This window comes from Anas acuta, chromosome 15 (assembly GCF_963932015.1).
Source record: "Anas acuta chromosome 15, bAnaAcu1.1, whole genome shotgun sequence".
NCBI lineage: Eukaryota > Metazoa > Chordata > Aves > Anseriformes > Anatidae > Anas > Anas acuta.
The window spans coordinates 14,416,013-14,436,823 of record NC_088993.1 but is presented as its reverse complement, the minus strand read 5'-3'; the positions used below and the strand labels follow the sequence as shown (position 1 = coordinate 14,436,823).

General features: G+C 45.3%; 1 protein-coding gene across 1 annotated transcript in view; it reads right to left on the bottom strand.

Annotated features, from left to right (window-relative positions):
• Window positions 1-4,861: 4,861 nt before the first annotated feature.
• The window catches only part of SDK1 (sidekick cell adhesion molecule 1), a 392,668-nt gene continuing 376,718 nt past the window's right edge, over window positions 4,862-20,811 (bottom strand). The window contains exons 42-45 of the mRNA XM_068699921.1: window positions 20,267-20,404; window positions 18,154-18,274; window positions 17,797-17,926; window positions 4,862-11,056 (exon numbers count right to left, since the gene is read on the bottom strand). Coding sequence (XP_068556022.1) covers window positions 10,784-11,056; window positions 17,797-17,926; window positions 18,154-18,274; window positions 20,267-20,404 — 662 coding nt within the window. The 3' untranslated portion in view covers window positions 4,862-10,783. The remainder of the gene's footprint in view (window positions 11,057-17,796; window positions 17,927-18,153; window positions 18,275-20,266; window positions 20,405-20,811) is intronic.

Here is a 20,811-nt window from a genome sequence, read left to right as displayed (position 1 = left end):
TGCGGTACTGACCGGGGTGTGCCAGGTGCTTCCCACCTCAGGTGTGCAGCAAACAGGCTAAAACAAATGAAAAATAACTGTACTGAACTGATGTCAACTCTCTTAATTTTGAGTGATTCATAAAATTGTCCTTTTTTTTCTTCCTCTCCCAGCTCAGCTAATGGTTTCCTTAATAAGCAATATCTCCGCGAGAGCTGTTAACCCCAGCAGTAAGAGTCACGCTGGTGGCCAGCAGGCTCTTGGTGCACAGGGTCACAGAAGACACACGAGACAGGGATGGTTTGCAGCCACAGCCACATTCCCAGGGTTAACGGCGTGCGACCACAGAGGAACCAGCACGGTCCAAGCAGAGCCTCTTCCTCCAGGTCACGAGCAGCCGTGGCCTCAGCTCCCCTGACATCACCCTCATGCTGACACCAACACAGCGCTGCTGCTTCTCCCATCAATAAGAAAGCCCAAGGGCACTTGAGAAGCTTGTGAGAGCCCTGGCTGTCTGCAGGGAGCTGTAAAAAGGCTGTGCTGTCGTACCTCAGGGTGAGCAGGGGGAGCTCAGTGTGACCCTGTTCCCCAGGGCAGGGCAGCAAGGAAAGTATGGGTAATTCACAAGCTGCTGGTCACCACGCTTAACACAAACAGAAGGTGATTTGGGTGGTGATAGCTGGTTGCAGTCACCGGTATTGTCACAGCTGCAAAAATGGGCTTGTCACAGGAATGGCAATTCATCTTGGAGCATCAGGGAACTGATGACTGAATTGATGGGGCATGGAAGATGCAGAACTTCAGAGGAACGGGGCTGACAAATGAAAATGCCCTTCTGCTTGTAAAAACTCCTGGAGACACAGAGGTTTGAAAACCACACAGTCTTTCCCTGAGGAGAGGTGATGTTACCACCACCCGGCTGGCAAAAACAGGACCGAGAAACACAAGGGGAAGAACAGTCCTGCATGGACACAGACCACTGGGCTGATGACCACCCCAAGCAGTATCATAGACCCCCAAGGTTTACATTTCTTCCACAAGCTAGGGGAAAAAACAAACAAACAAACAAACAAAAACACACACACACACAAAAAAACAAACCATACTGTAACACACACCAGACTTCTAACAGACAAAGTATTTGCATTGACAAACAAACTGCCCTTCACTGACTGTCACACATTTAACAACTCTTTTCTTATGTTCCTCTCATCTCACTGTAGTCTTTTGCCTGAAGTCAAATTTCTGACCAGCTGTGCTCTCACACGAGCCTCCAGAAAGGCCTCAATGGGCAAGCACCACGCACACAACTGTTTACTCCGGTAACACCTCTGAAGGCTCCCGAAGCGTCAGCATCTGAAACCCATCTCCCTTTCACTCCTCTGTAATTTCCTAGCAAAGACAGAAAATTACAACCCACAGCCGGCGCTCCACATAAAGCCAATTACAAGAAGCGTGGGGGTGGCAGTGCTCTCTGACACCAGCCCCGCCAAGGACGGTCCATCCTTCGCACGTCTCGTCTGGTGCGATGGAAGAGCTCTTCTCTGCACCGCAGCCTCCGTTAATGAAGTACACTCGACAGAGAACTATCCGAGGGTGAAGGGGCAACACCACATTCACAGTGACCTCAATTTGTGCCCAGTCGCTTCAAAATCATGAGCCCAGGCAGATAACAAACAAACAAATATGTAAATGAATCACGGAAGGGCCTTAACGACACCAGCTCAGAACATGCAACACCCAGCCTTTTCCACCACGGTCCCCTTAGCCCAAACCCACCCCATATCATGGGACACGTTAGGAACATGTGGTGATTGCAGAGCCAGGGTGTGTGCCCAGCCAGACCCGGCTCTCAGCAGGGCATTGAGGCCCATGGGCAGAGTTAGGCCCAAGGCTCCTGGGCTGCGGTGGCTCTTCCTATCACAACTGCAGGTCGGGCAGCATGTGCGTGACAGGGCTGCTTGGCCCACAATTCATTCACTGCCAGCAGCTCCATATCAGCGGGAGTTGGATGTGAGCCATATCCAAGAAGGCCAGGCACGATCCCTCCTGAGAAACCCAGCAGGCTCAGCTGGAGGCTTCTTGCTCGCCCCTGGCTGGAGGGTTTCTGCTGTAACTAAAAGCCAGCACTGGGCTGTCTGGGCTAAGCCTGACCTGCTCAGTGAAACACAGACATCTCACCTTCTTTGTTTCTTCTGTGGTGGGGATCAGTGGAAGCACCTTCATCAATTGGGCTGGAAGGCTTTTGCCAAATGGAAGACTGAAAAGCTGAAACTTTCTTTTCCCGATCACTTGGTCACTTCCATGGTAGGTGGTTAAATGTTTCCTAATTTCCATCTGATTGCATGAGGTTGTATCCCAGAGGATAAGTTCTCCCAGACGATTAAGTCACAGTCCCACAAATCAGTCTGGAAATTTGCCCTGCTTCAACCCATATTTTCCACATTTCAGCTTCTCTGATTACTCTTAATTGCCCGTCTCCTCCCTGGCCCCTACCTCCAGGGTGTTTGTACCAATCAGATGTGCTTGTACGTACACAAAAAAAGAACCCAAGATTAAAAAAAAGTGTGTATTTACCAGTTGAGTCTTGTACTGCTGGAATTAATCTCTAATTAGGTCAGTCATGTTCCCCTGGTATGGTATGAGTGATAGCACTGGAAAACAAAGACAATTTATTGAGACCCAAAAATAACTCATCCTGCTGTTTCGTAAGAAAGATGGGTTTTCTTTGCCCTGCACCGAGGACGTTTGCAACTGAGGCCACTTGGACACGCAAACTGCGGCTTGGTCCCATAGGCAAAGCTGCCCTGTGCCTCAATTTCCTCCTGTTAAACAAAGAATATTAATCCTTTCCAGTCTGACAGGGTTGTGGTGAGGTCACCTGCGTTTGTAAGGCTTTTTATCACTCTTGGCACAAGGCCCCGGGCTATATTACACATGCCTTTTTTTTTTCAGGACCGCCTTTCAGCCTTATCTGCACGTTCTGTTTAGTGCACAAAGTACAAGCATTGGCACAGTCTCATGTTATCAAGGGTTGGGGTGAAGAGTAGCAGAGCCATTGGTGCAGCTACTGCATGTCTGCTTTCCTCGAGTGCATATCACAAGGCCCATGGTCACGAACAGTGACCTCAGCCTGCAGACGTTGCACAATATGGAGAAATCTCTTCTCATAACATCATGGGCGTTGGTTGCTTCCTCCTCTGACACACTGTTTTTGCTGTAAGGCACTGATAATTTGCAGCTTTTTTTTTTTTCTTTTTTTCCATATATAGGTGCAGATTCTCCAATTTTGCAAATGACTTCATCGGCGTCAGCACTATTGGCAGCTGAGACGTTTGCGTGCCTAAACTCTGCAGGATGACTTCACGCATTGAACTCACCTGACTTAATAACATCCTGCCTAACAAACAGCGATGCACATGCCAATTGCCTACCTAACAGAGGTCTCTACAGGCCTGGGAAGTCAGCACCAAAGCTTCAGCAACCACATCGCCAGGGCTTATCGCCTGCATTTTCAAGGAAATGGCACAGCAAAGCAAAAGGACCCCTTTTCTTGGGATGTGGTAGAAGTGCAAGAAAAATGAACAAAATCACATGTTCAGATAAAGTTCTTTTTGACATGGTGGGAATTGTGGGTTCAAAATGAAAACAATAAACAAAGCAAGATGAGGAGAAAAATATAAAAAACAAGAGGCAGGCTTAAAAATTTAAAATAAAAGGAGCAAGGAGAAAAATAAATAACCCCAGAGCAAAACTGCAGGGGTAAGAAGAGGAAACAAATGAGACAAATAGCAGGAAAAGGGCCAGTAATGAAAGCTCAGATTACTTGATTCACTCAAGCCATTGCTTTTGCTGTTCAGGGCAGGGCGGGAAGCCAATCTGTTTTCTCTGGTATTGTTTAGGCTACAAATACCATGGCAGATTTCCCATCCACTCCAGTGTTTATGGCCATGCTCCACTCCTAACCACGAAAACATGTGCAGAGGAAACGTGTCCTGAGAGGAGTGAGGGCTGGAAGCGGGAGGATGATACACTTTGGAGCTGAATGACCTCAAAAAAGCACTTCTGCATTTTTCTGGCTATTTTGTAGAATAATGTCTCGTTCACAAAATTCTACAGTGCAAGGATTTTCATCTTCAAAATGGGTACATTGATACCTCTGGGTTATTACAAGCTACCAGCCACAGAGGGCTGCCTGTATTTATACAACACTGCATTGTTTATAATATCCGTTTCAGAAGCAGGAAAATAAAAGTTCTTTCCTTAGCAGTTTGACTCCCTCCCCATCTCCCACTTGGAAAATATTGATTTCCCACCATTGCCTCTCCCAGCAGAGCTGCAGCCAACCTGGCTGCACTTGGTTTACTCCTCTAGGCCTGATCCTCACCTGGTGTCAAGCCACAATTACTCCTGAATAGCAGCTGCACGGATTTACACTGGTTGGGATCCAGCCTGGCCTCACAACATCAGCACACTTGTGGGACCTGAATAATGGCTGCTACAGGGCTGCAGGGAATGACAAATATTTGTGAAGGGACAAAATCATACAAACTGGTGGCCCCATGGGTTTCAGCTCTCGTGTACTAAAGGTCTGGGGGAAGTTTATCACCATCAAACACCACAAATTTCAGGCTGATCAAATTTTGGGTGTAAACTATTTGAGAGTGCCATTTTAGCTGAAAAGCAGCAGGGGATTATAAGATTTTATAGTCCAGAACTAACAGCGTGGAATTTCAGCCCGTGTTACATTTTCACTGTCCTGAGCTGTTAAATCGTGAGCACGCTGGCAAGGCACCAAGACATTTCTGCAAGCCAAAAATAACAGAAGAGGCTTGAACCCCCCCCAACCTCCCCACCAATAAAAGTACCAAGGACACACACATTCAAAAAGGGTTCTTTTAATTAGAAGCAATTTTGCAAAAGAAGAAGTAACTTTCTCATATAAAATAGTGGAGTGGTGAAGGTGAGGCTAACGAGAGGTGTGGAACAAAAATCCAGGGCAAATTCCCAAGGAGACACTGAAGTAAAAGCAACGGCCCAATAACCATAGTACACTAAAGGATAACTCTGAAACAGCTGGGTAAGGTGTTCCTACCCCTAAACTGACAGCAGATACCAAATCAGAGGACGGACTTCATCCAGAGAGCAGCAAAGCAACCGGCTGCCAAGCCACCCTAGCACCGTGTTCTTGCACCTTTCTGCTACCCGAGAGCTGCTGCAACATCCCCACAGGTCACACCACTGCCCCCATGCTCAGCGTCACCAATTGGGGAGTGCTATATGTCCTATGGGACACCACCAGCAGAAAGGTGGCACTTCCAGACATAGAGAATCGGACATACACCAGAGAACACTTTGACATAAAGTGCTGCAGTCCCATTCCAGTCTCTATATCCAGTGATTCAAGCCCCGAGAAAGTGCACAGTGATCAAACAGTAATCAACCGAAATAATGAATTTCGTGTCAAGTCTTGAGGCTCTGAAGCCATTTGAAATGGGCAGGTGGCAGCTCCGAGAAGATAAAAACTCTGAGTCAGTGCCCAAATCTCAAACCATAAAGGTACCTCGCCCCTTATTCAAACCCGTCCCACCTGTCCCACGTGACACTTGTGTGCTTATCAGTGCTGGCTCTACTAGAGTGGGTGGCAAGCTTTGCACCTCTACAAAGCCCACACCAACTTTATTTATCTGGGAGGGCTGGGGTTGAGATGTGAGGGAGAAGAGGAACGTAGAAATATGAAGAAATTAAGGGATTTGTCAGGTGAAGCCGCTTAAGGCTCATGCCCAGCCCAACCTGTTCAGTCTCAGGGTTAACGTGCTCCTAATTGAAGGGTGGCTTTCCGTGAGAAGGAGGTTTTAATGGATTCTGTACAACCACATTGTCATGCATGTGGCTTCTGTGTACACGCAACAGCAACAAACCTCTCCCCACGTGACCTCCAGTAACACCAGGATGTCGTACGGACTCCACACACGCTGGCAAAAACCTATAAAAACAACCTAAGAAATGTGATTGAACTAGCAGGAACTCCAGGCTGAATGAAACTCCTTTACAATACAACCTGCCTGTCTAGCAACCGTTCTGTGACAGCTTTTCCTCTTCAAATATAATCCCTCGTTGCATGTGCCCTTTTGGCTACTACTGATAAAGGAAATTGCCAAAGATAGGGGGTTTGGGGATCGAGTTCTCTTCTGTCTCAGGTTTCTAGCGCTGCTGATTTCTAATGGCCCTGCCAAAAGTTCTTTCTTTTTAAAAATTTCCTGACAAATTCTCTCTCTAAAAAGACTTTTCTGAAATCGGTTGCCTTGTTTAGTCTGAAAATAGCAAGTGGGAGAAGATAGCAGTGCTCTGTATGTATAAACAGCTCTCTCTCCTCCCTTTTTGGAGAGCAGATTGGATAATCTCTGGATGACCCAATGGATTTCTTGAGGGAAGCAATGACAAGGATAATAAATGTAACCCCACCTCACAACAGACATGGATATTTATTCTAAAATTTGCTAAAGCAGCTTCTGGCAGAGACCTGGGTATAAGCAGGAGAAATGAGATCTTGGCCCATCTGCAAAGCATCACTGCTTTTAGCACTCCAAATGATGAGGAAAAAAAATTATCTTTTTGGTAATGGATTAGCTTCCTTTTCTCCTTTTCTTCTCCAGTAATACCAACTGCCTCCAAACTGGGGTCACTGGCCACAGTGTGATTCCTTTAGTACGTGCTGCCGAACTCCTTTGCCTTGCATGTTGCCCCCACTCCCTGCTTTCCTCCCAAAGCAGTTTCCAGCTGGTGACTCCCAGGGTGGGGAAGGAGAGGCTGTCACTGACTGAAGTAGGAGAGTGCCCCCTCCTGTCCCTTCCCACCACTGCCCCATGCACCCCAGCCTTGCACCAACCTCAGAGCACTGAGATGGGAATGGAAAATACCCCAGCTGAGGCAGCAGGCTCTGGCTGGGGACACTCCATGTGCGAGATGGAGTTTTGGAGGACAAAAAGGCTCCATTGGCGGTGGCTTGGAACAATACCAGGGGCTGTGGGAGGCTCCTTTGCTCCACATGCACTTGTGCACATGGTTTGTAATAGCGCCGAGCCGATCCTCAGTCCCACGGGGAGGGCTGCGAGCATCGCTGACTGATGGCTGGTGTCAGCTCAGCCCTGGGAGGGGGGCGAAGGCTTGGGCACTCTTTTCCTGCAGGGAATGGGATATTTCCATGGCTATTGCATGAAAAATGAGCTCCTGTTAAACTGTTCCCTAAAATGTCTCCCTTGGTCATTTCATAACGCTGTTTTTATTTTTTAATAACAGTCACCCAGAGACCTGAGAAACAAGGCAAAGTAAATAAATAAATACAGATAAAATATCCTAACAAAGAGTTTTCCATAGAAGCCTTCATTTTTCAAGACTGTTCTAAATAGAAAAAAGGAAACAGAAGTAGATTTGATGGGTGAAGTTATTGTAACATGACAGCTAATGTTTAAAAGTTATATTTCAAAGCTGTAATTCCCAAAGATTACAGCTATGAAAGAGAGCTTTTCTTGCTAACTGATGGAGTGTTTCCTTCTAGATAGAACAATTTACCTGATATTAGAGGTAAATAAAACCTACCTATTCATCATATTTTGCAAGTGCAGCATATGAATAGGAAGGCACAGGCATCATGCATGTAGCTATACACATCCTGGGCAGGAGAACGTATATCCTCCTCTCATCTTAGGAGTGAGCAGGGTAGTGCATGTCCATGATTAGTGAATGCCTATGTAAAATAAACCCACATGTAAGAAAAGCCAACTCCTAAACAAAACAAAACCAGGAGTGATAATAGCCTGGAATGGAACAGAAATGGCTTTGTTCAGATCAATGGGTCCTAAAGGAATCCAATCTAACCTTTTCATTTGGTGGCAGTCAGAAGAAAAGGGCCATACAGCCATGTCAGCAGGCCCACAGCAAGCACAAGCACTTTTGTTGCAGATGGCACTGAAAAAAAAAGGGATTGTTTATTCTCCTCACTTTGTACAGACTGTACTGCTCCCCATGTTTTCCTTCAGTCAAACTGTGGCCACAAAGTCCTTTTTCTTTATTCCCCGTGGTTTCCTTGCCCTTTTTCTCAATGTGATATCAGAACAGTCCTAAGGAGTAACTTCACCTTATATCAATTCAGATCTGACAATATTCAGGAGGTATGGAGCTACTCACACAACGCTATCCTTTGGAGCAATGTCTTCAACATTTGATCTACTTTATTCTAAACTAGATCTTTAGGTCCCTTAGTGATCCTTGGAAGGTTCCTCCCATAGCACTACCTCTGTTGGAGTTAAGCCCCATTAAAATTCCAACATCAACGGCATTGTTGTGTCCCATGTATATATAACAAGAAGTTCAAAATACGTAATCTGATGCAGAAAATAACAAGGAAGAAAGAAAACAAATCAGAAAGTCACATCGATAATTTTGCCTAAGAAACAAACAAAAAATAATCAGACTGAACAATTTTTTGTTCAGTTCAGTAATTAAAGCAAAGTCCATATGGCTTAAGAGAACAGTCAAAGTGCACAGAAGGCAGCAGGGTTTTTTTGTTTGTTTTGCATTCCTCTTCACATCATCCTCTTTGGAGCCTCTTCTCCATCCCACACACATCCTACCCAGGTGCAGAGAAGGGGGTGCCTCACAAGGGTTTTGGCTCAAGCTTGTACCTTTGCAAGTCCCTTGTTATCTAATGAGCTGTGGATAATTATCCCAACCTCAAAAGCACTTAAACACACCCACCGGAGTTTTCGGTTCTGAACCTTTTGCTTTCTGGAGCCTGTGGAAAAGAACAGCAATCCAGTGCCAATGCTATCCGGAGTCTGTATGCACCAAGGGCAGCAGTGCTCAGAGGCAGTGCCAGAGAGTAAAGGCAGTTCTGAATTGGTTTGCCCTGTCTGAGAGGCACTGAAAGGTGACAGCAAGGCTGAGCATGCCCTTGGACCTTCCCTGTCCAGGTGAGGTGCCACCAGGCTACATCTAACCAGCCCCAAAAGGCAGGGATAGGCAGGTGCTGAAATCAGCGTTAGGTTGGTTTCAGCAGCCTGCCTTGAAGACACCACCAGGCAGTGCCACAGCTGTCCCTCAGCCCTGCAGAGAGGACAGGGACAATTTGCAATAGGAGCAGTGCCCACACGTGCCCCGATGCGACGTTAGCAAGTAGCAGGATGCCAACTTTCCTGGCTGACCTACATCCACCTGGGAGGAAATGCCAGATGCTGGAGTGGCGAGGACGTGCCTCCTTCCAAATTTACCTTTCAAACTCTTGCAGTAAAAAGCGTAGCGATCCAGGACTGCTGCTAGGTCCAAGGGCTGGACTCGGTTTCTTTAAACCCCTGACAATTTTCATGTGAACAAAGAACATGCTGCTAAACATGGCAGACTCAGGAAAAGGACAGAAAACAAAAATAAAGCTGTACAAAAGGAAGGAAAATAAACAAACCATCTCCCTCTTCTTTCCAAAGCCTGTAGCTTCAAGTGCACAAAGCAGCCTGTAAATGTGCACAAGGTAATTCATGACCCCAATGCTTGAAAAAAATGTGTTAGCTTTATTTGGAGACACTTCGTTGCTTTTCCTAGATAAGAAGCTGAAGAATCAATAAAAGGCACCTGTGGACACCAAAACTCACCCAAGCCGTGTGACGTGGCTTCAAAAATCAAACAAACCCAACTACCATGTACCATTTTTACAGATCAGCAAGCAGCACTGCAGAGTCTGGGCAAGAAAGGATGCTCAATTTCTATTGACAGGGCAGGATAACTTTCATGATCAAAAACCTCATCAATTAGTAGACGCTCTAGCTTGTCCCTGCAATCTTAATTGAAAGATTCCTCTGGCTTGCTGGGTTGTGTCCTTTGACTTTTAAAAAATGAACAATTCAAATGGCACATGCAGTCCACAAGGGAGGATTAGAGCCACACCAAAAATAAATCGACCTCGCATCTGAATTCTTCCCACTTGCTTCACCCACTGCTGCCCACGGTGCTCTTTTGAGCCATCAACTCTTCTAAAGGCCCTGGAGTTGGAATATTTAAAGATTGCAGCAGGCCCCATTTGAACAAGAAAGGAAAGCAGGTCAGCAATTCAGCATACGGACACCAGTAGTGAGCCTAGAGCAGACACAGTGACACATCTGAGCCTAAGTGAATCAGCCAGTGCTCCTAATGTGGGGAGCAGCCACGGGGAGAGGGGAGAGGAGGGGTCTGCTTTTCACGTCAAAGTCTGTCCCTTCTCTGTGTTTTCCTACTTGACCCTGATGGTAGGGAAAAATTGAAAAGAAAAATAAAGAGAGTAAAGCAAAAGGAGCCTGGGAGGTTTTATGTTCTCTCGTCAAATCACATCACAAAGTCACTCATTGCATCTAGGGAATTCACCTCCTTGTTGGACATGGGATAGGAGGAGGGCAGAGAAAGAAAGAGGGAAGAGAAGGGCACGGGAGCTGCTTCCTGAAGCAGTGTTACAAAAAAGTGGTTAAAAAACCCCTACTATTCACAAGTGGTTAAAATCATCACTTTGCAGAATTCCTTTTTTTTTTCCTTTTTTTTTTTTTTCTTTTTTTTAAACAAAGGTTCGGCTAGTTCAGCTCCATACTTTTAGAGTTGATTGTCTTCGGGAAAAAAAGGAAAACCAAAACCAAAACAGCCTCATTCGTGTTCCCATCCGCTCTACCCTGATAGAGAAAGTTATCACCCCCAAGTTCACCACCCCGGCCACGCGCACACGGTCGCTGCGACGGGGCGCCCCGCGTGCTGCCGGCGGCTCGCCTGGGCTCTTCCCTCCCGGCCCGTGTCAGACGAAGGAAGAGAACCCTGTCACTGGAGTCCGGGAGCCGGGCGCGGGCTGTCCCGTTGGGGTGTACACCCCTCCTGAGCTCTGTGTCGTGATGACAGTCTGGAAATAGGGTTCTGTCTCGCTGGCTGCGCACTCCTCGTATCTGTAGGACGCCGGGTGTTTCACCCCTTTCTGCTGCCGCTTCCAGGAGTTGTAGTACGTGGGGTCGCTCATGTAATGGTTCACAAAGGAGTGCTTGGGCAGCTCGTCTTCATAATCCGAGTCAGTGGCCTGGAGCAGCAGGGGAAAAAAAAGCAGCCATTAGCATCTGTGATTTAGCTTGCTCCGCTCTAAAAGAAATCAGAGAAGTTTAATATCAGCAGCTGACAAAAGCTGTGATTTTAGGGTAAGGTGGGTTGTAATCCAAGTGTAATACATTCTGGGCTGTAGGAAGCAACTGCTCTGGTTTAGCCAGGCTTTGCTGCTAGAGGGAAGGTTCCCCAATGATCTCTGATGCTAAGAGATGCAGAAAAATCCATTCTAATTCACCGCAGAACACTGCTGCAAGTGCTACAAGTTCCTGTTTTGACAGAAGATGCTGAGAAGGGTAGAGACACTGTAGGGAAACCAACAGCTTTCAGCCATATAATCAAAAAGATTGCAATTACAACAGCAATTGAGAATCTGTCTTCTTCTGCTGCAAGGACTGACAGAATGCCTCTCATGCAAATGCACACAAGTTAGCCAGACGTGCTGTTGTTTATGCTGGTCAGATCAGGGCACCTGCACAGTGCTCAGAGTCTGGCTTGCAAGCCCCATTAAATATTGAAAATTAGTTATATCACTGAAAGGGAATTAAGCAAAATTGCAGTTTATTTCAGGCAAACAACTCCATTCTGTATGTTCCAGCTGATTATCGGTGGTGTAACAATGCACCCAACCAGCAGCGATACAGGAAAACAGAAATGCAAAATCTGGAAAAGAACTGCCAGAAGGAGGGGTCACTCTCCTGACATGGCTCACATATAGGTCAGCGTTCAGAGAAGATCTTGGCCCTTCAAACATTTACACACAGTGCCTGGTAGCTTCAAAGCTTGTATCAACGTCTAGCTGGAGCTGAGGAGCTCTACTGAGATGCAACCAGATCAGCTGTGTGTGCCTGCCCCTTCCCCCGTACCACTGCTGTGATGCAGCTGGAGGAAGCACAGAGGGCTCATCCATCTCCTCTGAAGAGAGACCACAGCAAAGCCTTGGCCACTATATCTGAGCGCACATTTTCCTTCTGTTCCCAGTAACATTCCCACCGATAACAGCCACATCCCATACAGCACACAAACATTTACTCAGTCATTGCCATATCTCACGCCTTCCCTCAAAATCTCTTGTTTGAGTATGCAAAAGCTTTCACTTCTCTTTTTTTTTTTTTCTTTTTTTCTCCCAATAATCTGCATAGCCAATTCGAAAGGCAATTAAATATCAAAGCGGTGGCTGCCTAAGACATACAAGAGAGAGATGGGTAAGTGCAACTCGCAACTGTTAGTTGCTGCAATTAGTTTCAAAAAGTTGGTATCATTCTGATCTATGACACCCCACAGCAAACACACATCCTCCTTGATCCTGCCTGCCACACAACTAGTCTCTCCTCTTCTGAAGCTCCTTTTTAATGGTCTCTGAAGAACAACCCTCAAATGCCTTGCAAACCATCATTTGAAAAGGGCACCGCATCCATCATCCTACTTCTTTGCTTAGATAGCTGCTTCAATACTACTTCGTGAGTGTTTTCCAACACAGTGGGTGATGGACAGGGATGAGAAAAATTTCCCAGAGTTTTCCGAAAGCCTGAGCAACGCAACTCTTAACAGCTTTGCAAAATTTCCCTTCTGCTGTTAACAGTGCTCTGGCTTTTTCAGAATTACCTCGTTTGATTATTTTATGAATGTGAAGCTCCAGGTGCCTTGACACGTAATTAATATTACAACAAAACCCCACCAGCGTTTAACAATTATTCCAGAAGGAACCCAGCAAGTCTATCACCTAGAAAAACCCTCCTTTGCACCAGCTGCCAACCTCGGGAAGCCAACACCAGATTCCCTCCAAAGGCCATCCTGAACAGGTGGTTTTTGCAGCATGCCTGGAATATCCCCAGATTTGGAATACTTCACAGCCAGTGGGTGCAGAGAGCACTTCCAGAGTCTTGGCACTGCTGCAGGAACCATCCTGCCAGCACTGCCCTGTCTGTTTTGTAAGGCGCTCCAACAAAAGCGCCTCTGATGACTGCAGATGTGGCAGCACGACAGGGAGGGAGGGCAACAGCTTGGGCAGGCCAGTCCTCAGCTGCAAAGGCAACCAACCTTTCCTGCAAATCTGATTTCCTCGTTCCTATCGAGAAACAAGTTGCACTTGGCACCAGCCTACACCTCCAAACATTATGCTGCAGCTTCACAGTCTGATGTTAAGGTAGAAAGTGCGTGGGGATCTGGGGGATGGTGGCAGCACCCAGAAGAAAAGTCTCTGCATCCTGAGCAGAGGCAGGTGGCTATGGTTTATTCACCAGAAACTTGTAATTGAGCTCCCAGATGCCATGGATGGGCTCCCTCTATCAAAGGTACAATGCTACCACTGCCCTTACCATGTATTCTGACTCCTTCCCCAGTCCAAAGTCAGTCTTAGTGCCTTGCGCACACTCAGCCACCCCCAAAGAAACAAGCCCCTGCTGAAGAGAGGGATCACATCAGCTTAGTTGAGGTGTCACAAGGTGACACACTAAAAGCAAACAAAAAAACCCACACTTAGTGGTCTTTCTGATGACCCCACAGATGTACAGAAACATAAAGATGGTTAAAAGGGCAAGAGATCTAAGAAGAGATGCTGAGAAGCAGCTGTATCCAGAAAGCAAACTCATTACTTACTAGGTATAACAACACCAATGCAGCCACTTGATTTCTGTCCACTGCTAGGAGAAAATACTTACCCACAAAACTAATATAATTTCTGTACCCAAGCCAAATCCTTCTGAGACTGCCAGAAGTCAACATAATAAAGAGGAGAAATACTGGGAACACTTTTAGATGGGCTGCTGCCACTTGAAATAGTGTCACTTGGACTTGCCATGAACAGAAAGAGAGAATTTAAAACTAGGCCACCTGCTGATAATCTGTCCGCTAATTAGTCCATTATCCCTACTGAAAGAGAATACTAATTTAGTGTAAATAAGGCCAGTGCCTTTCAGAAGGGACTTGCATGAAACTTGTGTACCTGCACAAGCATCATCTAACTTCAGCCTTTCACCTTTGTTTGTGTTGATGCTGGAAAGGATAACCTACTCATTAGTCTCGATACATTGTTTTTTCTTTACATTTCCTTCAAAATAGGCAGGATCTGATTATTCTGTCCATGTTTCCAAAGTATATTCTAAGGTCTACTTTGAACAAGGTACTAATAACTGCCCTGAGCAGCAAGGAATTCTCCAAATTACAGTCCTACATCCCCCTCTGCCCTGATGAAAATCAAGCTCTAGAAAGATAAACGTTCTGCATGACAATACAGACAGCTTATACTAGGGGATTACTTTCTAGTGTTTTTTAAACTATTGAGTAAACAGAAATGCTGCAGGGCTTTTTGCTTTGTTTTTCCATTTTCCCCGCTCTGCGTCGCCCTTCAGTGCGGCTGTGGCTTTGTTACCTTGGAAACCTCCATAGGCTGGAGCGCGATTGGGTGTACTGTGACATTACCGACTGTCAACCAGGGGTGTGTGGATGCCTATGCAACAATAAATACAGAAAATGAGAGGCTATTTACGTATTTTATTGATAGCACGGAATGCACAAATGCTGTTCGGAGGCAGAACAGCCAGCAGTGCCGGCTAGCTTAGTCCATGGGAAATTTGAAAATAGTTCCAATTATGTAAGTATATATTTATATTAAGTTACGGGAGAAGCGGCTTTTGGAGATTATTTCTAAAAACGTAGATGGTAGCAGCTTCTCTTGGTTGACATGAAGTGCATATGCTGTAAGAGATGAGGTGACCTAGAAGGGCAAACAGATTTCTCTGGACATGGCAGCCCTTGCTCATTGAATGTGTCATCTGCAGCTGACTTCCACATGGTGCCCAACTTGTCAAAATCACTTGAGAACTTTATTGGAAATGAGTTAAATCATATTCCCTAACAAATGTTAAGTGGGAACTTATAATATGAGAAAGGGAAAATCAGTTAGACTGTAGAGAGCAGCCTGGAAGACCAGAGCATTGCCAGCAGTCAGCACTGACTGATACTGGGTGCAATCTGTGAGAACGTTATCTCCTGAAAACAGTTTTTTGAGACCAAAAAGATGCATGAGAGCAAGCAAACATACAACACCCTCCCCTACCCCCCAGTAAAACTGCTCTTCCATGGCTGGATGACACTGCAGACATATCATCAAGTTTCTGCACGTGGTGAACACCAAATTTCTTCAGATTGTCTGTCCAGAGCTTTGTCCACTTGACTCATTATCTAAAAGCCTATTATTATTAATCATTTAGAAATTACACTTTTAGCACTCTCTTGCTCCATACCTGCCAATTAAACTACTTTAACCTCATTAACAGTACTGGTGCTTGGCTTTCGTGACATGGAGTAAGTTAACCACTTGATTTATGAATTTTAGAGTACTGCTTGGTCTGCTACATTTTCTCGTCATTTCTCCCTTGTTCTCCTCTTCAGGAGGGAGCTCAGAGGAAGGCTCCCAGGCAGCTGTGTTGTAAATGCAGTCAGTCAGCCTGAGAGTTTCTCACAAACTTCTTCTTCATGTTCAGTAAACCCCACGAGACTTGAAGCCAGCGAGCTCCCTTCTTTTCCATGTAAAATCTTGACACCTCAGGCAATAGGGGTAAAACTGAGAAGCAACAAGATGACACGTGGGTTGAAAGCAAAAGCACAGTTTTTGTCCTTGCCTGCCCTTATGTGCATTGTATTAAGTGAAATTTGAGCTCCACACAAAGACATATTAGAGGAAAACAGCATCAGGACCCCACCCTCCTTTGCTGGAAAGAACCAAACGTGTGGAGCTCCTATATAAAAAAAAAGATATCTTTAACTTTTCATATAATAGGAAACACCCTCGTCTGCTAAAAGAGATGGAGATTCTGAAACTCTCAGAAAACAGCTTGTCTGTTAAGATATCCTTTGAGAACAGAAACCAAAAGAACAGCAAAGACAAACAGGAAGAGCTAATAGGTACACAAATATTTGAAAACAGAGCGGTCAAACATCTACAGCCACCTCTGCCCCCCTCCACCCTCACCTCCTGTCTATACCAGCCAACGTAAACAGCATTTTCAGGCTGATCAAAAGGCAGCATCTCCTCTTGCTACCTCTACTGGGAGCCTATTAACATTTCATGCCTAAAAGCACTCCCCACAAAAAAAAAAAAAAAGGCAAGCATCAAAGACATTATACAGAAGGGCTGCATATCTAAGCCCCAAGGAAAAACAGGAGGCACATTTTGTTCACATACTCACATGCACACACAGATTCACGAAAACACAAGAATCTCAACTGAGACCTTCAGGCTTGACAGCAATACACAGTAAATAAATAATATTAATAATAGTATGAGAAAACAAAACAAAACAAACCCCACTTTCTTCTGTGTTGCACAAACAGTGCATATAGAAGGCAGTAATGACACCCTGTAAGACAACTTCTGCGCATTACCAGGAAATACCACACGGGGCATTGAAATTAATGTCAGAAGGTGCTAGAGCTAAATTCATGATCATGCTCAGCGAACTGTTTTAATGACAGGTTTAATGCTGGGTTGTTACAGTGACATGACCAAAGCACTGTGGGTTTAATCTGGAGGTAACACTTGTGCCTCGCGCAGACAGCAGCTCCAGCTACACGAAGGAAAGCTGCCGACACGCTGGGTCGGCCATAGGGCAGCACAAAGCAGCAGGCTGTCCGTGGTAATTAACAGGAGGTGAGAGCTAGGTAGCCAGGAAAAGCAGCTGTAGCTGCAGGTGCAGAAAAGCTACAGATGAAAACTGTCATCTTCTTTCACTACTTGCTGCTCTTGATTTATTCTTGCTGGAAGGGTCAGGGTTGGAGTGGTTTGGCCCACTGCTCGCTTCTTGTGCTGTCAGCTCAGATTCGTCAGGCTCTCAGCTGACAACACACAATTTGAGAGACAGATTTACCTTTCTGTACGTCCCTTGGAGTCTGCCTATTCACCCATGGCCACTGTTGGGCTTCTGCAGACCAAAATCACTTTACTTCTTCTTAAAGGGGACGTGAGATAGGGCACAGCCAAAGGTATAATGCTGGCATACAACCACCTTCCTTGGAGAACAGTGCCTGAAAGCAACCCGAGCAGAAGGCTCCTTTAGTGCTAGCCTAATGTTGTGGACTGGAGTGTTTCGAAACCTGAATGCTGGGCTCTCACAGCAATTGCTATCCCTGGCAGGTTACTCATTCTTCACTTACTCCCACTGTGCCTGTAGCACAGGCAGCAGTTATCACCACTGAAGACCACACTTCCGAAGCTTAGTGTTTGCTGCAGCTGTCTAAAAAAGGCACTGTGAAAACTTCAAAGCACATCCCATACTTCAGTCACTGCAGCCATCCAGAGCGTGTCCAGGCAGTAGCTGCAGCCAGCTGGTTGTTTTGCAGCACGTACTTGTTTGCCCAAAAACACTCCATCGTTACAGTCCATGCGCAGAAGGGGATGTGCAGCTCCTTACCAGAGGAGTCAGCACACGCTGACTGACTGGTTGTGTTTGCCTTTCTGTGTAACACTGGAAAACTGTGAATATCTGCCAAGGACAGATCTGGAATCTGCCCTGGCTGGGTCCTGTTTGTGATTCCCTCTTGGGACATTTTAATTTTAAAATGTGATGTGAACAGCCCGAGGAATAGGACATTTTAAAGTCACCAAGACAGACAAATAATGACAACGGTATAAGGCAGGCATGGGAATGGCATTTCAAAGACTTTCCAGGATTAAGGGGGGAAAATTGGCAAGCACTTGGCAAGGCAAAGGCAAACACTTACTTCTGACTCTGATACTTCTAAGGGCTTCTCATTCAGGCCCAAGCCCTCGGTCAGCACGGCTCCGTTGTACTTGTTGCAGATATCCTCATCAGAGTAGTGCAGCCCTCCCGGGCTTGGGCGGGGAGGAGACCTAGGAAACAGTAGGTGAGTGTATAGGATACTGTTTTTTCTCTGAAATGACACAGTTAAAAATACAATTAAATCATGCTTAGAAGCCAGCCTCAGCCTAGGGCAGTGACTCGGGTAGTAAAGTCCTCCCTAGATCCTCCAGACAACAGTCTCATTTTGCCTATTTAACAGCTGTCTGAACCTAGATAAAAAGCCATTTCCAGGAGCATGTTGTTCCAAGCTTCTTACCTGGTTCCATTTTTCTTTGAGAAAGTGCTCTTGATGTTTAGGTGTCTGCTGTTGAGCTCCAGGGCAGTGAAGCCTCCGTTATCTAAGGTGACCGACTCTTCCACGTTGGAGATGGTTTTACCTGGAGCCAGGCAACAAAAAATTCAGCTGAAACATGGGTATTTTTCCCCCAAGTACAACTGTAAGGAGTCGCTATCTTCCCCTTCTTTATGTTTTATGCCATTATTATTCTTTTTGAAAATCTCTTTACCTTTGTTACTGGCAAATGAGTACAAGTTGAAAGAAAAGAGCATATCAGGAGTGCAAAAAGGCAGGAGTAGCCAAAAGAGGGGATGAAAGGAGTCATGGATGGATGTGTTTCATTTGGAGGTATCTAAAATAATGCAGATGAACAGTGCTCCACATGTGATTATTTTTGTCTTTTGTCTATGAATGGAATACAGGTGAGTAATTCAGGTAGCCACTGAAGATGCCCTAAACCAGGTGACAAGAATCCCATTTATGCTGATGGAAAGAAAGCAAGAGAAAGTAAAACTAGGAAATATAAAAAAAAATAAAAAAAATAAAAAAAAATGGGAGGACAAGAAGACAGCAAAGAAAGAGAAAGGGTCAGTGGGCAGCAAACAGGAAAAAGATGTCAGAGCTGTAATGAGCATAAGACATAGGTGTGAGACATCACCAGACAACATAAGGCAGGGAAAAGGACAGGGGACTGGCAGAAGAGGGAAAATACAGCAAAGTACACTTTTTTTTTTTTTTTTGGTGATCAAATATAGCAAGAGCTTATTCTTTCCCATGCTCTTCTTTATAATCCCAAAGGTGTGAGCTCAGCTAGTGTCCTGGGGAGAAAGACTGGTTGCACATTGCCACTTTGCAGCAGACAGGTACTTTATCCTCAACTTCAATTTCAATGCTACATTAAGACTCAGTGTGAACACTGATATCTGACAGTACAGGTCAGACCTGTCTTTTCATGTCTGTCCCCCAAACACTGAGCAAAACTAAGAAGATGAGCGATTTCCTATGAGCTATGCATACAAATATGTAATAGCATTAACTTGGTAAAATGCCGTGGTATTCTTTCATCTCATATCGCATGGGACTAAAATCTGATTTTCTAACGCTTTTTAGAAGTGAATTATAAAGAAAGAAAAGATCTTCTCTTTGGGACTGAATCGCTAAATATTGCCTGGAAGATTCTTTCAAGACTCCTTCATTACATTAATCCCTCAGAATGGGTAGTGCAAAGACTCATCCACCTGATCCTACTCATTAATGTGCCTTTTTGGTACCTTCTAGCAGCAGAGCAATTTCTTGCTGGAGGTGGAGAAGGCTATCTGAGAATTAACACACAGGAACAACCCTTCCATGTAAGAAGAAGAAAAGGTTCAGAACAATATTCAGTGCTCCAGAACAAGGTGCTTTGAAAGGGGACTCTTTTAACATTCCTAGTTACAGAGCAGGTAGTTCCTGTTTCCTTTCAAAAAGGAGACTGGTAAAAATTGTAAGTAAAGGAAAATTCTAAGCTAGATGCTCATGGTGCCTTAAAGTTTAACAGGTCCAGGTAACGAAGACTTCTAGCTCCTTGGTCCCAGCCCAATAACTGTAGCTTGGCTTAGGGAATGAATGTGAGATACTGGGCACCCTATTTAATGTAAAAGAGTTATGATGTAGTCCTTATGCATACAGGCGTAGGATATTTGCACTGGGTATGGACATGGAAAAGCAGAACCCTTCTTCTCCCCATCTATCAGGGAATGACAACTAAGCTAAATAAAGGCTCAGCTTATTCATTTTTTGTGGTCTTCTGCCAAACATTTGACCCAGACTCCTTGGCTTTAGCTACAGTCCCTGGGACTTCCAGATGCTGTCCTGTCCAAGCCCATGGCTGGTTAACTTCCAAAACCTGATAAGATCCAGCACTCTTTGCCCAGTAAAGCTATGGGCAAAAGCCATTTCTACCAAATTAGATAGTAAAAATATCCAAGTCTTCTGCCAAACAAAATACCTATAAAGAGAGTCCATGCCGATGAAATCACAGATTCAAAGGGAGGACATTTCTAATTCCTGCAGCTCTTGAGAGTATGTGTACAGCGCAGAGATGATGTCTTACCTGTGCTGCAGTTCTTGTACTTCTTGCTCTGGCCATGCAGGACCAATGCAAACACCACCAACAGGATGAGAATCAGACTTGAGAGAGCCATCACCAGCAGAAACCACCACTCCTCATAGAAAGGGGCTTCTATTTGTGCTGAAAGAGCAAAAGACAAACAGCAACTCCTTACACTCCTTCACAATTTCCCCTTCTTCTCCACAATGAGCGAAATCCATAACAGTACTCAGTAAAGAGGTGTTCAAAGGAAATAACCTAGTCCACGTGAAAATAAGACCCTCAAAAGGCTTTCTGACACTTCTAGATATATAGGACCATACCACAGCTCCAACTTCTCCACGAGCATCTCTCAGACTTGGAGCAGTGCTGCAGAATCCCCTAGCTAAGAAGCAGTTATCACCAAGTGAAGGTAAGAAGGTTTCTTCCCACAGCCCAGCACACCTGTATTTCTCAGCTCCTGTGGTATGCTTAATACTCCCTGGGTCAAAGGAGCCACTAATATACTTGTCATGACCCATGGCTACTCCACTTTTTAAGAGGCTTGC